This window comes from Notechis scutatus, chromosome 3 (assembly GCF_049901735.1).
Source record: "Notechis scutatus isolate UNSWTSFEM ecotype Mainland chromosome 3, rNotScu1.2, whole genome shotgun sequence".
Taxonomy (NCBI): domain Eukaryota; kingdom Metazoa; phylum Chordata; class Lepidosauria; order Squamata; family Elapidae; genus Notechis; species Notechis scutatus.
The window spans coordinates 113732675-113751076 of record NC_142011.1 but is presented as its reverse complement, the minus strand read 5'-3'; the positions used below and the strand labels follow the sequence as shown (position 1 = coordinate 113751076).

The window sequence follows — 18402 nt, the reverse complement described above, 5'->3', positions numbered from 1 at the left end:
TTAAAATACTGAACTTTACAGATGATACAACAGTGATTGGTCTCATTCGAGACAACAACGAATCCACATACAGATGGAAGGTTGTACAACTTGCCTTGTGGTGTAACCAGAACAATCTGGAACTGAACACACTCAATACCATAGAAATAGACTTTAGGAGAAATCCTCCCATACTATCGCCTCTTACAATACTAGACAACAAAGTATCAACAGTAGACCTTCACATTTCTAGGTTCTATCATATCATAAGACCTAAAATTGACATCTAACATCAAAAACGTCATCAAAAAAGCACAACAAAGAATGTTCTTTCTGCGCCAACTCAGAAAGCTCAAACTGCCCAAGGAGCTGCTAATACAGTTCTACAGAGGAATGATTGAGTCTGTCACCTCCACTGCTATAACTGTCTGGTTTGGTTCTGCAACCCAACAAGACAAACACAGACTTCAGAGAGTAATTAAGGCTGCAGAAAAAACCATTAGTACCAACCTGCCTTCAACCAAGGACCTGTATACTGCACGAGTCAAAAAGAGGGCTGTGAAAATATTTACAGACCCTTCACAACCTGGACATAAACTGTTTCAACTCCTTCCCTCAAAACAACGCTATAGGGCATTGCACACCAGAACAACTAGACACAAGGACAGTTCCCCCCCCCCCCAATCCTTATGATTTATATTGACTGTTTCCTGGTATGATTTGATTGCTTATCGTACCCTATGACTATTAAGTGTTGTACCTTATGATTCTTGACAAATGTATCTTTTCTTTTACGTACACTGAGAGCTTATGCACCAAGACAAATTTCTTGTGTGTCCAATCACACTTGGCCAATAAAGAATTCTATTCTATTCTAGACTATTCAAAGAACACAATGAAGAAACAAAAGCCCCGACATTCTGAGATGAACTGAGGAAGTTACCAAGTGCTTCTTACAAATATCATTTTGCCCGCTTTCACAATCCTGATACAGCAAACCAGATAATTCTGATTCACTATACTAGAAAAAGTATGAATACGGATTCTCCCCTCTAGATAGTGCAGTACTGTATGGCCGTTTTCGCTGTATGCGGTCCAGAAAAACAAATGTTTGCTTGTTAGCAAACAGAGGCAGGATCCTTTCCTGGAAAATAGCTCTCCTATTGATCATGCAACATAAAATTTTCCGCAGTCATAATACAGAAGATATAATATACTTTTCGCTTTCCGCGAGAAGGCAAATTAGCATTCAAAATTGTTGCATGCTATTCAGGAGGCAAAGATGTGTTGTACTGCGGCAGAATGCAAACATCCCTCGATAGCTTAGAAGAAATGATATGAGTGTAAATAGGAAACCAATATCAATGAGGAACTACTGAGAGATAAGGAAAGAAAGGACTTTTTGTCGCTATAAAACTTAATCTCAAATAACTTGTGCTTAGAGAGAACCGATCGTACATATTTCGAGTGATATTCCACAGCCCGCCCACAACCTCACTCACAGCACCGCGCTCGAAGTCATTATAGAAGGGCTTGTCAAGTAGGTGTCTCTCGCTCGTGCCGGCTAAGCCCACCAAGGTAAGGTAGATATAGTCGTCGGTCCCTGCGAACCACTGATTTCCCGTCGCCACTGTCACTAAGTAGGATGGCATGACTAGAGCTCAGTAGTAGTGCTCCACTTTGCTAATAAATTCAAAATTTATGGAAGGATTGTAGTAATTCTATGGGCGGAGCGGGGCGGAACAAATTGGCAGTCACAACCAGCCATCTTGCTTTTTTTCCCGCCCAGAAGGGGAAGGGAAGTAATAGTTGATAAGGCGTAAAGCGTGTGCATTCTCATTTCTGAAATGAAATCTCGAAGTCTGATTAGGGTACCTCTAAATCATATTATTTTGACAGAATAGTAGAAAACGTATACCATGGAACAGATGGAATTTGCAGCAAAATACAATATAATTGTCTAAATGTTTCTGCCTGCCTAAATCATGCTTAAGTAGTAGGAAGCTAAAGCAGATTTAATCTTTGTTTTGTATCCTTGATATCCCCTTTTAAACTGTTTCTATTTGACCTAAACATTAGGTGGCTTTACAAGTTTTTCAGTTGTAAAAATAACCAAAGATGCTAATGTTTTCTTTTATCTGTAATCAAGTTTGGCTAAAAATACCACTTTCTGCTTTTATTTTAATTTTTATTATAGTTTTAGAGCCTGAAAACTGCTTTTGTTTGCAAATTTACTTTAAAATAACAGGCAACCTATTCTTAATTAACTTTGCAGGAAGACAATAGAAGCAAATCAGTATTTGCATATCAAATCACATTTTAAATAGATTTTAACTATACAGTGGCTCTTCCCTGGTGAATGTGACTACAACATCTCTAAGTACCTAAAACTTCAAATTGAATAAAGACAAAATACTATAATCATAGACCAGCTTATAAACAGAAAGAAAACGAAGTGTGAGATTGCAAATACTATAGCAAAACTATTCTAAAAGTAGTGTGGTAAAGATGTTGAGATATTTACAATAAACAGCCACATTAAGAGAAATAAATCACACTAATCATAATTAATAGCAACTGTCAATAAAATGAATCCAAGGGCTCTGGAAATTTGAGTGCTATAGATGAGGTATTGCAACTGGGCATTGTAGTAGTAGTAATATGAAAGAACATGAGATAGTATTTCAGAGATTCCTCCACTACAAAGTCTTTTTTCAAACGGAATGCTCTTGTTTCTCCTCAAAAAACAAATCGATTAATATTGGAAAAGATGGCTGATTAATCAACTGGAATAGGTCACAATGTCATACAAATATACTCATTGTGGCTTATATTGCTAAGAATCTGACTTTGTAAATACATGAAAAACATAATGTTGTCTTTAATGTCTGTTGAGTACTGTACTGCTTGTTTATATTTTAAAGTATGGCGACAGCCTGAATGCATGAATATATGAAATGTTTTTAAAATTAAATCAGAAGTATTTTCCATTATGCTAATTCTTAATAAATAAAGCCAATTTCAGAAACAAATACCAACATAAAAGTAGTCAAACTAACATATAAATCTCTTTTGTATTCCTTTTAGCAAGTCTAGACATGGCAAAAACATTAACTGGTGGAAAGATGTAGAGCGGGGTGCCAAACTCATGGCCCATGGCCCGGATGTGTCATGTGCTGGCCACACCCACCCCCGGTTTAGCAAAAGGGGGGAAAGTCATAATACATCACGTGACGTGATGACACAAATTTGACACCCCTGATGTAGAGCATGGGTACCCAACCTTTTGGCTTCTGAGTGAAGAGAAAATATATAACATAATGTATATAAATCATATGTTAAAAGCTTATGATCTTGTGAAATCACATTGCTAGTCATCCAGAAGCATAAGGGCCATGGGCTGCAGGTTGGATACAGCTGCTGTAGAAACTATTTGGCAAATGCTAAGAGAAAATAAAGTTGTGTAAAAAAATTGAACGTAAGAATGCTGCAAAATATATAACAATTCCTTTTGTTCAAAGCCTTCTCTGAACAAGTGTAAATGCAGGTAGAAACAAAGTAGACCTTAATGAGGATCATGTGAGCAATGTAGAAGGTTCTCATATAAATGTTTCCCTGCATTTTTTTTTATTTTGTTGTTTTATATTTAATGCATGGTAAAATATTTTAAATATTGGTCTTAATTGTTGAAAAGTCCCTTCAGACCATGAGGCCCTAAGGCACACATGGCTGTTTAACAACCCCCAGGCCACATCCGGCCTTTTGGCTGTCCTTGTCTGGCCCATGGAGATCAATTGGAAATTAGATGTTAAATATAATAAACAAGCCTGCCGCAGGGGCAGCAGAAGCTGAGTTGACTTCATCTGTGCATTCCTTCAGTTAGCTGGTGGCAGCAGAAAAGTTTTTTTCTACACTGTGCAGTGCTCACACCTTGCCTAAGGCAGCGGCAATTATCATCTTGTGTGGGGACCTGGGCTTTGCCTCTCAAAGCAGAGGCTTCTGCATGAGTGGGTGGAGCACAGTCATGTTTAGCCCTCCACAACAGCTCCAATTTGTCATGTGACAAATTAATTACTCATCTCTGTCTTAAGGTGAATTTTAATTTATATCTAAATCTGGTTCTGTGGTTCAAACCATTGAAAAGCCAGCTATCAGGAAATTAAAACAAGTTAGTGCTAAAAGTTAGAATAAGATGAGAAATTTGCAGTCCTTCAAATTCCTGAATTACTTCAGAGAATTACTTTTACCACGGCCATTCTGTCTGGATCTGCCAGCTGTGTATAAAATGGAAAATATGTTTTGTCTCATGCTGGATATTTCTGATGTGCCATTTCAGTTTAGCCAGTGTAAGAGAAGCAGAACCCAGAATATTTTGGCTATTCCAGTTTCCAATAAAGTAAAAACCAGAGAAAATGAATGGTGTTCCAGGAAGAGCATATCAAAGCTATGTACTTTTCTCTAATCGAAGCGTTCTCAACACATTTACTTGTATTTAAAACAAAACTAGAAACATTTATGAACAGGGTGTTTGATACAACATAAGACCTACACAACTCTTGTTTTGAAGTACAAGAAACAGTTCAATATGACCACAACAAATCTATCATTACCATATATGTAAATATTCCTTTTTAGTGACAGATATCAAAACATATTATGAGAGTTGTTTCAGGTTAGTATGTCTTATACAGATATCCAGCATCAATTTGTACATAAGGCAGTAGAGACATACACACAATATATAAAAACATACTGTTTCAAGAACAACTTCTGCCTTTCTTTTAACTAAGTAGCATGAAGAGGTCTGGAGTTATTTTTTTATTATGTGCTGGTGGCAAAAGGATGCTTTGAATTTGGGGTGAAATGATGTTGGCCAACAAACTTTCATCAGGCAACCTTAACAAATGGAATCAGCTAATTTTATATAGCAATTAGTTTGGATACAATTAATAACATGTGGATTAGTAATAGCTGTATTGTATGACTGTAAATACACTTTGAAACACAGTAGGAAGAAAATTCTGGACAAGTTTTATTAGTAGACATATCTGCCAGAGCACTCCTAATCAGACCTAACTTACTCAAGCTTATTATATCATAATGTACCAGGTGACAGATCACTGGAATCCTGAGGAAAAAGTGCAGATTATTAATTACTTCAGTTCCAGATCTCTATTGATTTCTATCTCTAGAGTTGTTCTGGAATTGGCAGATTCTAAAAATAATACACCATCTTTGAATTATAGGATTCAAAGGAGATTCTAGTCCAACCTAATAACCCAGTGCAGGAATCCTCATACAAGTAGTCCTTGCTTAATTATGCTAATTAAGATCAGAAACTCTGTCATTAAACAATGTGGCCATTAGTTTAAAAATACCATATAACCACACTGCCTAACAGAACAGTTTCAACAGCCCTACTTGCCCTGTACAATATTTTCTTGAAGTATTATCATCATTACCTCAATTTCCAGTGGAAATCTGCATAAAACAAAACAAAAAGGAATATTTTATATGAAATAGTAATAGTAGAGTTCTTGCAAGAAGAACAGAATATGGTTGTTAATTGGGAAACTGGTTCCTATCATTTAAACATTCAAACTGATATCTTGAAAATACTGTATATACAAAGAAGATAGACGACAGACCAAGAAACTAAATACGAGATTTACATTAAAAAGGTAGTCCTCAACTTATGACCATAATTGAGCCTAAAATTTTTGTTGCTAAGCAAAACAGCTAAGTGAGTTGTGCCCCAATTTATGATCTTTTTTGCCACAACTAGTAAGTGAACCACTGCAGTTGTTAAGTGAATCATGCTATTGTTATGTGAATCTGGACTTTCCCCATTGACTTTGCTTGTCGGAAGCCAGCTGGGAAGCTAACAAATGATCCCAGGACATTGCAACTGTCATAAATACATGCCAGTTGCCAAGCCACATTTTGATCACAGGACCCAAATTTTGATCACATGATGATCAAAATGCTACAATGGTCATAAGTATGAAAACAAGTTATAAGTCACTTTTTTCAGTGCTTTTGTAACTTTGAAGTGTTACTTAAACAAATGGTTGTAAGTTGGGGACTACCTGTACATTTATTTCAGTGCTGAGATGTGAATGGCAAGAGACAACCTAACTTTGGAGTTTAAAATTCTTTGGCCTTGTCAGAATTGAGAAGTTATTTTGTTTATTCTGCAGAATTTTTATCACATTACTCATGGAACTGAATTTACTTGCAACTAGGTAAATTCCCAAAATAGATGTGCATACCTTGTAGAGAGCAGTATCATCACAGAATCTGTTGCATGAGCATTTATCTTTTGTGATACAAAAGTTGAAACAAACTTCTATGAAATAGAGGGGTTAATTTTTCAAAATATACAGTATATTCAAGCTCTCAGGAAGAAGCCTGCTCTTCTACTGTATTTTTTCAAGAAGAGATACTCAGCTAGTCAATTATTCACAGTTTGAAACATTTATGAGGGCATTTGTCAATTCAGTATAAGTTGAGAAAGTCCACAGAGTAAACAAACCTTGGTGAATCTTGGTCCAGTCTTCCCTTTCCTTGCTTAGTCATGAGGAATTGTCCAAAAGCTTCTGCTTTTGAAACTGTATGCTTCAAAATAAAACCAAACCTGATTTGGTTCAGATGGTATGACAATCGAGTTAGCCAGAAATAAAAGCTGAAGTATTTCTCCAGCTGTACAGAAATATGTCTAACAGTGGCTGCTGTAGCTCAGTCAGAACACACATGGCCTCAGTTTAGCATGATATTTAAATATTTACAGTGAAGTGAACTCAAATTATTTCCCCATTTCACTTACCAGTCATAGAAGCCAGATGAAGAAATATTTCATGGACTTACTAAATTAACAGGGTAATGAGTCAAGAGATTTGACAATATAAAATTAGTATTGATTGGATAAACTAAAAAAAACTGTGTGTTATGTACACACATACACACGTGCCACTCTTGAAACAGGAATTTCTCTACAATTAACAAGGAATACCCATTAGAATCCCCTACCAGGGCTGCACTTATTTTTGTTTGTCTGTTAACAGTAGTGTTGAATAGTAGGTGGATCAAATGAGGCTACTCCTATTTGTCAGCTGGAAAAATGTTTTGTCTTCCAAGCAATTAACTGCTACAAAAGAAAATCATTAGTCTCATCAAGTTCTGACATTTGGAAATAGCAGCAATTATAAGGAAATGTCTAGGCAGATTCTAATATACATCCTCTGATATTAGCTACTTAACAGTGATATGCTTACTATTATTAAATATCCCTCTTGGGGGGTCTATTAATCTCTTACAGCCACCAGAACCGCACATAAACAATCAGCATAATAAAAAACACAGCAATAGCAGCAAGCTTGGCATAGGTGGAACGCATGTTCAGATATTTCGCATCCTGGCGGTATTTCTTGGACAAACTGGACAGATTGTTTGCCTTGGAATCCAATGCTGTTTGAAGAAAAGATAGCATGCAAACAAAAATATTATATTCATGAAATGTCAACATTATTTATAAGACAGTAGACCTCTATCCAGGTTTTTAAGACTGATTTTAGTCTGACATATATGATTCAATCTTTTCCATTATAGGTTTCCCTCAAACAGGTAGGAAATTTTTGTCTTTGATAATCAGCATTTTTTATTTAGATTAGAGACACTGACTTAAAATTATTGTAAACCACAAAAGAGAATTCATGGAAGTCAAATTCTTTCATTTCCCCTATTACAAAACCTTTTGGGGAAAAAACTCAATGAAAGGCTAGTGAACTTTCATAAGCAATGGGATGAGGCACTGAGTTTGCAGAAAGGAAGTTTCTTATTCCCTCTTCTCCCCTTTGTTTTGGGAACAGTCTGCACACCTTGCAGCATTTCACCTTGAGGTGTTAGAATTCTCTCAGGCTACAGATAGTGCACCTGCATTCCTCAAATTCTCTCCCAAGCCACTCATACATTCCAATCACTCACCTCCCCCCTCCCTTGTTTCTGTTGCCTAGTTGCAAGCAGGGATGCATAGCGAGTCAGCCATGAAAGCCACAGCTTTTTCAGCAAAACCCGGATTCAAGTTTAGGCTCTGGATAAACCAGTCCAAAACTTTGGTCTTCTGGTAAAAACATTCTTTTGTTTAGAGGTATGCTTTGGGTCATAATGCTGAAAGTTGACATTCCTCTTCATCCTCAGCATTAGGTAGATGCCTAAGTTTTGTGCCAAAATTGACTGATATTTGGAACTGTTCATAATTCCCTCCACATTGACTGAAGCCCCAATTTTAGCTGAAGAAAAGCAGTCCCAAAGCATAAATGCTGCCACCACTGCCATGCTTCACTGTGGGTACGGTGTACTTGTGATGTGCAATGTTATTTTTACACCACACCATTTGGAAATATGGCCAGAAAGTACAGCCTTGAGCTCATCAGACCAGAGCACCTTTTCTCACATGCTTTTGTCATACTTTATGTAGGTTTTTGTAAACTGGCTTGGATGTTTTCTTTGTAAGAAAAGGCTTGCCACCATATCCCACAGCCCAGACATATGAAGAATATGAGAGATCGTTGGCACCTGTAGTACATAACCAGCAGTTGCCAGAAATTCCTGCAGCTCCTTTAATGTTGCTGCATGTCTCTTGACAGTCTCTCAATTCTTCATAATGTCATTTTTGTGCCATATTTTCTCTACTTGTTGATGACTGTCTTCATGGTTCCATGGTATATCCAATACCTTGGAAATTTTTTGTACTCTTCTCCTGATTACAGTTTCCAACAATGAGATCCCTTTGATGCCTTTGCAGATCATGGCTTTTGCTGTAAGAGGCAACTGAGTAAATGTCATAAAAATCCTACAACAGCTGAACTTTATATGTGCTTGATCAGTCACTTTGATAGCAGATGTGTACTTTTTGATCTCAGTCTGAATGTTATTGGTTAATTCTGAACATACCCACATACCCATTTATAAAGAGGCATGTTATTGTAACTTTTTTTCCAACAGATTTCAGTTTGACTTTTTATATCTGCTGTAGTTTCTACTTAGACTATTTATAGCATGAAATGATTTTTATTTACATGAAATATTAGCTTTTATATTCAAAAGTGTATTTAACAATTCTTTCTATATGATTTCTATTGTAAAAGCCCATGTTTTTAAGCAGGGACTTTTGCACAGAGGGGAAAATTATCAGTACCTACTTGCTGTTTATTATCAATTACAAAGAGAACAGCTGCAGCTACAGCACATTTCTAGTTCATATTTAAGTGATGGTCTACTAGGACATCACAATCCCTCTTGCAGTTACTATTGTTGAGCCAGTTACCACCTATTCTATAGCTGTGCATTTGCTTTTTCCTACCTAAATGCAGGATCTTGCTTTTCTCTCCAATGAATTGCATTTTGTTGGCTAGGGCCCAGAATGCTCAAGTCTGCTCCTTTTGAATCATGAGTCTGCCTCTCAAGCTGTTGGCAGTGCCCCCCACCCCCATTTTGGTGTTGTCCTTCTGTTCCCTCATCCAGATAATTATTGAAATGGTGAAAAGCACTGGGTCCAATAACAGAACCTCGAGGTACCCCACTATATGGAGTACCATACATCTATACTCCATGTAGATGTAGTTTCATTAATGACTACACTCTGAATGAAATTGGCCAGCCAACTGCAAATCCATCTGTTGGTAGCACTGTCTATTCTACATGATGGTAGGAATCTACACTTTTAGAATTACCTCGTTTGGGAAAGATTTTTAACCAAATTAACTCTGGTGGACCTTTCCTCATGAAAGTTTAACTCAAACTCAGAAATAATGGTTAGGAAAAATACAAATTGTTTGCTCTGTTATGTAAACAGAAACTTTTTTCCCCTATATCAATTATTTATCCATAGGTCAAATAAAATGATAGAACACAGCAATAACAGACACCTGCTACTGTCGTTGCATTCTTCAGCTAACATCAGCTTCCAGTTAGGCAAGATAATTGCTTGCCTGCTTAATCACTAACTAAAACAGGTAGTGAACAAGTAGAAGGGCATGAACAGGTAAGATGAAGGGATTTCTATTAGGAAATATATGTTCTTAATCTTAGCAAAAAGAAAGGGTGCAATGAGGGTAACTAGAAAGTAGTGCAACAGAATAAGCTACATAATTTTAGTTGCCAAACAATAAACTATTCCACCACAGACAAAGAATAATGCTGAGGAAGAGAATGAAAGCCACCTGAGGGCCTTAAAAGTCTTGACAGATGGATGCTGAGAATTAGGCAGCAGAGCAGCATCTTTTCCTGTTCCCTATGGTTGGATTATGGGCTTTACCAAGTTGTTGATTATTTCCAAGCACCCAGTGGTTCCTATCTGCCTTTGCCTGCTTTTTATTTCTCTCAAGAAAAATAATTGACAAAATTCACCATTTCTCAAACTGTTCCAAGTTGGAATGAACAATTCCAATGGATGAATTAAAAAACACTGTTCAATAAGCAGTGCTATTGATGTATACTTATTATACATTGCACTGATTCCTCAGCATGAAATAGCGGCACTGAAACTCAAGATTACAAATGATTTAGAACTTCTCACAAAAATTATGATTTTCCCTGTCTGCTGGCTTGTTTTTTACAAAATAGAACATATATTTGCATGCTATGTTTCAAGTAAATTCCCAGAGGAATTTAGTACATGCTATTAAAATACAAACCAATTTTTTAAAAGGCCTTCATATGGTATCCAAAACAGCAGAGTAATTGCACATTCCATATTTGTTTTTCTTGGTATGAATCTTTTGTTGCCTCTTGAGGATTAGAATGGTCCTTCCCTTATCTACAGGAAGTATTTTATGCAAAGCAGTTTGCCAGTTTTATTCTGCAATCATATATTTAAACTTCTCCCAAAATGGGCAATATTTTGCAAACTATGTTCTGTGAAACGCTACAGTTACACAATAATATGATGGGCTAAGGTGGTGAGATCAATAGATCACAAAAAAGTTCACAGAACAAGATCTATGACCTGAAAAAAATGGAAAACATCTGGTTTATGGATCCCTGTACCTGAAAGAGTTTCACCTCGTTGTAAGACTTCTTCAATGTTGGCTACCATGATTCTTTGTACATCTTGTAACTCTGTATTAATAGACCCAAGATTTCTTCTTGCACGGCTATCTATATATACCTTCTTGGTTTTCTGGATATAAGTATCTGGAATAGACAGTAATTGTTAATGTAAGAGTATTTTCTTTCCAGATTCTTAATCAATTTATATTCTCAAATCATGCTGTACAGAGACATTATTGCAAGAAATGGAAAAAAGAGGAGGTGGAGAAGAAAGATAATTAACTGTTCTAGGAAAAAGTATAATGAACCTGTTGTCTGTTAATTTCCTTAGTAGGGTTCAGGGTTATAATTATACTGATAGCAAATATAGTCATTAACCACAATCTGATTATATCCTCGTTATACTATATGCAATTTAAATTACCTACCTCTTATTTAGTAAAATAAAACTTCTCAAGTACAGGTAGTCCTTATTTAATGAACACTCATACAGTGACTGAAATTATGACAGCACTGAATGAGGAGACTTATAACCATCCTTGTCATAACCGCCTTGTGGTCACATCATCATGATTCAGATATTCAGGAACTAGCTCACAATTATGATAGTTGTAGCATTCTGCAGTTACATTATCCCCATTTGTACCCTTTGCTGTCAGTTTCCAACAAGCAAAGTCAATGGGGAAGTCATCTGGTCACAAATTGTGATCATGTGACATCATGCTTAACAATCATGCAGGATTCACATAACAATGGCGAGCTGAACTGTCACAACTGCTGCCATAATGTGACATTGCTTATTATAACCACATTGCTTAACAACAATAGTTGCCACAGTTTCAATTACTGTTCTGAGGACTACCGATAGTGCAATTAAATGCACTCTAATAAGGCAAAACACATAGATGGCATAGGAAATGGCCCTGAAGGATAGGAGGAAGAACTGCTATCAAGACAACAAGCAGGCAAGCAGGACCTGAGCCTCTTCTAAGAAATTGGTTTGAGTAAATGTCTCAGGCCCCTCCCTGGCTCACACTAATAAAAGAGAGGGGAGAAGCACATTTACAGTTGCAAGATTGCATTACTATAACTATTATAAAAGAAGTTCCAACTTATATAGCATTGGTTTCTTAGTCTGGTTTGACAGAACAATGTAAGATGTGAAGTATTTTAAATGCAAACATCACTGTTTATTGATTATTCTATCTCTTTGAATCTTTTCATGTATATGCCACACAATCTTTTTATCCCATCAGTTGAAGCAGAAATCAGAGAATAATTTAGATATGCAATTCAGAATGCTTTAGTAACTTGCTAAAAGAAGTGGAATGAGCTGATGAGGAAGGGACATTAATATTACCAAAATGCTGGCCCTGGACTATCCTTAAATCATTAATCTCAAGAAATAAATCTCACCAAACTCAATGAAAGAATAGGGTCTGGACACCATTGGCACCTTTTTTCCATGTTGTTCATCAAATTCTGAGTGCAAATCTTCCAGGTATGCAAAAGCCATTTTTTTAGGGAAAGCAGCTTCACATAGTATCAGATAACAAACTCCTTTTTCAATAATGTAACTGTAAAAGAAGATATAAGCCAACTATTAACCTGGAAGAAAAATGAACCCCTACCTTGGACTATTAATTTCAGTGGCCATACTGCAAACAACATTCCAATCTATATTACAAGACACAAATTATATTAGCCTTGAATTATACTTACTTTAGAGTTCTACCACATTTTAAACAAGGGCAATGGTGAGGAAAGCTCACACCTGTGCTTCATCATGCTTGTCATCTTTAACTTTGTTTTATTGATTTTATTCAATGGGCTACCCTTGAAGAGCATTTGGAAGCTTCAACTAGTACAGAACACAGAGTCTAGGGACCCCTAGAGGGGCCCATGTTACATCACTGTTCCATGAGCTACACTGATTGCTGGTTTGCTTTTGGATGCATTTCAAAGTGTTCGTTATTATCTATAAAACCCTACATGGCATGGATCCAGATTTCACCCCTGTAAGACAGGTCTGCCCCACCCATGCTGGCAGAGGAAGCATGCTGCCCGTTCCACCCATGCCAGGTCAAGGAATTCCAGGTGGCAGGGTCCAGGAAAAGAGCCTTCTTGGCTGTGGCCTTGGCCTTTTGGAACATCTTGCTCCCTGAGGTGAGATTGGCTTCTGACTTTCTGAAAGAGATTGAAGATTGCCTCTGCCAGTTGGCTTGGGGGAATATCACACTAGAAGTTGTTGATCGACTAATAGTAGCTCCCACTTCTCCTCCTTACCTTCTGTTACTTTCCTTTCCATCCTTTAGTTTTAGTTATAATATGTATTTTCATTGTGATTTTACTGCAATTTTATATATTGGTGTGTGTGTATGTGTCTATATTTCAGTAGCACAAATTGCAAACAGAAATATATTACATTGGGGAGAAAAAATGTAGGAGACTAATATAATATGGGGAATTCATATCTTGAAAAGCTACTTCTGAAAAAGACGAACTCATTGACAAGCTGAACATGACTCAGCAGTGTAAACATTAGCAGGTAGAAAGGCTACTGCAATTCCTGACTGCCTTAGAAGCAACATTGTCTTAAAGAAATACCTTCTTTCTCTCTACTTCACTCTAGTTGATTTTTCTGTAGTAATGTATATGATTCTGGGCATCACATTTCTAAAAGGATATTGACAAGTTACAATGGATTCCAAAGAGGACCCTATGTGATGATGGAACTTAGTATGATGATGGAACTTAGTATGTTCAGAAAAGAAGACTTAGGGAAGACATAAGGTACATAAAGGAAAACTACTGAAAAAATGGGCAAGACCTATTTTCCTAAAAACAAAACAAGAATAAAGAATACAAATTATAGTTGCCTGAATTTTATTTAGGAGAGCTAAATTGGTGTAGAGTTAAGGCTAGAAACTGGGACACTATGAGTTTTAGTCCTGCTTTAGCACAAAGCCAGTTGGGTGACCTGGACCTAATACTTTCTCCCAGCAAACCAATTCTGAAAACCTTGAAAGGCAACTGCAGGGACTTGTTCAGGCAGTCACCAGCGAATCAGACAGCGAATTGAACAAAATAAAAATAATTCATTTAAACACAAGAAAATATTTCCTAATGATAAGATCTGTACAAAAATGGAATATTCTACTCTAAAGTTGTAGGTTTTACAATCCCTTTTTAAGAAAAAAGATTTTAAGATTAAGAAAAACTGTGGACATATTGTTGTACGTTGCAGAGGATTGAAATAGATAATTCTTACCATCCATTCCATGAATTCCTAGAATGCCATGATTCTATGAACCTGCTGTGTTCTTGCAGACTGAGGAACTGACTCACATCCCTGAATGCTTCTTCTAGAATCCAAGACCCTCTGAGGTTTACTGCAATGCTTTTAATTAGTTGGGGGTTCGGTAGAGCCCATAGCTAAGATTCTGTGCAGTTCAGAGAACCCCCAAATCCAACTCCTGGCTGGCCCCACCCACCCCACCCCTTCAAGGAGTCCCCACGCAGCCTGTTTTGGATGCACGCAAAGGCTCAGCGAAAGTTCAGGAAGGCCAGAAATGGGCCCATGTCTGGCTTCCAGAGAGCTTCCAGAGCCCAGGGAGGCCGTTTTCACCCTCCTGGAAGCTCAAGGAAAGCCTCCTGAGCCCAGGGAAAGCAAAAATGCCCCCCACCATGGTGGAGGCCAACTAGGTCACATCCACCCTGGCTACACCCACCCAGCAACGGGGCAGAGAACTCTTTGCTAAAATTTTTGAAGTCTACCTCTGGTTAGAGATAATAATTACATTTAGGCCTTTCTGAATTTCATTTGGAGGGAAGAGCACCCAATAATTCCTACATAGTTACTTGGATCAATATTTATTTGTAATAACTGAGGATATTGTCAAGCACTATGTTCCATTATTAGCTTGATACAAGATTTGCTATTTATACTTACTGAAAAGTCATTGGTCCAGCTTCTAATGTGCATCTGGTAGGAGACTGTTCATTGAGCTTCCGAAACAATTGCTTGGCCTGGCTCTGATACTGCTGCAAATCTCGCCCCGACTATGAAAAAAACACCAATCCCCCCAAACAAACAAAATCAATTAGATATATAATTGCAGATTCCTGTTCTCCAGTAGCATTCATTAAGCAGGTAAAATAAAGAGAAAATCCCTAACTGTATGATCCATCTTCTAAGTGGGAGGAAGAATGAACTCAATTTAGATTGGGACCCATTATCTAACGCTAAACGTTAGAAAACTCTAAGGAGCTTAATTTTGCTATAAACTTCAGTAACTAGCAAAACTCACAGATGTTATTTCTAGCCTAGGCAACCAGCATTTCGAGGTAAATAAAGAAAAAATAACCCTATGCAACCCAATTAGTTTTACTGCTAAATATCTTTCGATTTCAATGCTAGCATTTAGCGAGTGCACTTTAAAGGCTTAACCCGCATTGTATATATTAATCAGAAATTAATTCCTGAGTAGAAACGAAGAGAAAAAAAAACCCCCACAGTATCTCACACTCACCTGTTCATCCTCCTGCATAGAAGCCGCTAAAGGAAGCCCATCAGCCACCCGCGCAATCATCGTTAAAAGTACCATCTTCTTGGACGATCAATACCTACAAGTTCAGAATCCTACCCGCCCGACTATACTGAGCTGGCCGGAAGCCGCAAAACCAAATTCCGGTACCCTATAATAACTCTCTTGCCTGTTTCCTGTGCAATCATATCTCCGGTCAAGAACTGAGGTGCCCAACTTTTTGGTTCCGGTAAAAGTTACGAACATTTGGGGGGGGGGTTCCTCTCAGAAGTGGGGAGGGGTATGTCTTCACCAGCACCAGCAAAGATCGTAAGCCTGAAAGCCTAAGTGTCATTCGCTTCGGCGACGGCAGTTGCAACAACACAGTTACAGAATAGCGTGGGCGTTCTAATAACCTCTCCACTTGGAGGGGGGGACATCGAGCAATATGAATGGCTCGAGCTCCAGCTGCGTCTCTCTAGCACAATACCGAACGGGGTTGTCCTCACACTCGTTTTTCTACTTATCTTTTTCAGAGCTCCTTTTCATCTTGCAGTTTTTAAATGCTATAAGCGCTATTTTCGGAAAAGAAGTATAATTCGCACACTGTAGACATGACAATTACCTAATATTTTACATGCAAGCTTTTTGTGAACAACAGCTTAAGAAGGTTAACTGCCGACTTCCGGTTTGTTGGCTTCGCGAGCGGCAGGGATTTGCGAAGCTGCGCGATCCCTGCCGCGCTAGCCGTTTTTGGGGCTCCGACCCAGACGGGTACGGAGCTAGGCTGCCCTGCAGGGGCAGCTGAAGGTAGGGGGGATCCGGAGAAGGGTTTGGGGGTTTTGCAGACCCCCTCCCCGGCCGGCAGAACCCCTTTTTCCCAGGACGGTGCAGCGGCGGTCCGTAATGTCCGCCACAAAGAAGCTGGCAGCCGGGTAAGAATGCGCAGGAGGAAGTGGAGAAAGTGCTTGAAAGGAGAAAGTTTTTCTTGGCTCCTAGGACTCTAAGACATATTTAACAAAATTCCTGAAAAGTATGACTTTCTGAATGATACCTTCGAGAAGAGGAAGAAAGCGGCAGTTTAATGGTGCTGAAAGGATAGCTTACCCTTTTTTCTACGGAATAAAAAGTGAATATTAAGAAATCTATTTTTTTTTTAGGTGAAAACTGGCTTTAAGCGATGAGTGGGAAAAGAGAGGACTAAAAAAAAATATTTGTATGCTAAGACTTTGTTGGAGGAGATGCCTTAAGGATTGAAAGACTAAAATATATTGCAATAAGATTTTAAGAAACAGATTTGGACTTTCTTTTTCTCTGATTGATACTACCCTAGGAGGAGAGAGTGGGAACTCTGTCTTGGTTTGGACTGACTGATAACTTTGGGATTGTCTTATTTTTCCTTTGGAATATTCTGACTGTTGTAAGAGAAAAGAAAAGAAAAGATTTATAATGGCTCCTTCTATTGAGGAACTGAGAAAAGATTATGAGCAAGCAAAAAAAAAATGGTAAAGCTGGTTTGAAAGAAGCCTTCCTTTTTTTAGAAATGGCGCTTATTAACTATCAACAAACATTGCAGCAGATGAAGACAGCAGAAGAAGAAGAAGGAGAGGAAACCATCTTTAATAAATCTCAGAACTCAACCAAGAGGGAAGGAAGAGGAAGAGAAGAGAAATAAAGGACTTAAGATTTAAAAAACATTTAAGAAAGGGAAAAACAAGGTGCAAAATCAATATAAGGATGGTAAACAAAAGGGAAGAGGAATACGACAGAGAAGGGAAGCCAGTAAGGCAGAGGCTAGAAGAAGGGGGTAGAAAGGTTTGTTGGGAGAAGAAAGAAAGGGAAAAGGTGGAGAAAAGCTACAAAGTTTTGAAATTAAATGGGAAAAAAGGAATTTTTTTAGGGATAAAGGATAAGTATAATTTCTTCAAAGAGATTTTGCAAGGTACATAAGATGATATGGTAGTATTGTATTAGAAATAGAAAACTTAAATGGCTTAAGAGTTGATAAGAGATTAAAATGTTGAAATGTTAATAATGATTGGTTTTAAAATATAATATGAGGGGAGATTTAGAATATTGAGCTTTAATTAAAGAGTTTAATAAGATTATGGGATTGATGTTATTATAAAATTTTCATTATAGTATTTGTTTTTAATATTTAGATCTATTGTTTAACTATGTATTTAATAATTTTGGATGTATTATTCAGTTAGAATGTACCAAGCAAAATCGGATTGGGTATTCTAAAGATTAATTTGATTAATTTAGTCGGGAGATAGAAAGGCATCATACTCTGATTAGTGATTTCAGGAGAAATTTCTTTTTTTTTTTATAAGGAATGAGACAAAGGTACAATAAAGAATGGACAAAAGATACAAATATAATGACTCAAATTAAGATGATTAATTAAGATAGAATTAAAAAGAGTGAAATATGGGGAGAAGTTAATATAGAAGATTTAGAATGGTAAATAAAATAAGTAATGATATGTAAGATGAGTATGAATACAGTTGAAGTCCATGAAGAAAGAAATACCTGGGTCCAAGTTACTTTCCAAAAAGATCTTTTTTATGTTTTGTGTGTTGTGTATATATGTTTTTTTGTGGGGGGAGAATTAATGAAACCTTGCAGAAATATAGAATGAGAATAATGGTAACTAAGTCAGAAAGAAATAGATGAAATAATAATAATAAAATGGAATAAGAGTAAAGAGAAAGAAAGAGAAAATGGATAAGAGGTTTTTGTATGTTTATATGGAAATGGTTTAAAACAGAATTATAGTTTATCTGACTTGTTAAATTTATAATGGAAAAAGGTTTAAATATGTAATGGATAATGACGACTTGTG

At 37.2% G+C, this 18402-nt stretch overlaps 2 protein-coding genes across 2 annotated transcripts in view; both read right to left on the bottom strand.

Moving 5' to 3' along the window:
• The window catches only part of ALOX5 (arachidonate 5-lipoxygenase), a 154709-nt gene extending 151682 nt beyond the window's left edge, over positions 1–3027 (bottom strand). The window contains exon 1 of the mRNA XM_026688473.2: positions 1482–3027. Within this exon, the coding sequence (XP_026544258.1) occupies positions 1482–1631 (150 nt within the window). The 5' untranslated portion in view covers positions 1632–3027. The remainder of the gene's footprint in view (positions 1–1481) is intronic.
• A 1535-nt stretch (positions 3028–4562) lies between these two features.
• On the bottom strand, positions 4563–15705 carry LOC113426132 (vesicle-trafficking protein SEC22b). The gene is made up of 5 exons (XM_026688475.2): positions 15561–15705; positions 14981–15090; positions 12445–12605; positions 11026–11172; positions 4563–7446 (listed from the first exon to the last, which is right to left on the bottom strand). Exons 1-5 carry the CDS (start codon positions 15633–15635, stop codon positions 7292–7294), a joined length of 648 nt encoding a protein of 215 aa, XP_026544260.1. The 5' UTR covers positions 15636–15705; the 3' UTR covers positions 4563–7291.
• Between the last annotated feature and the right edge of the window lie 2697 nt (positions 15706–18402).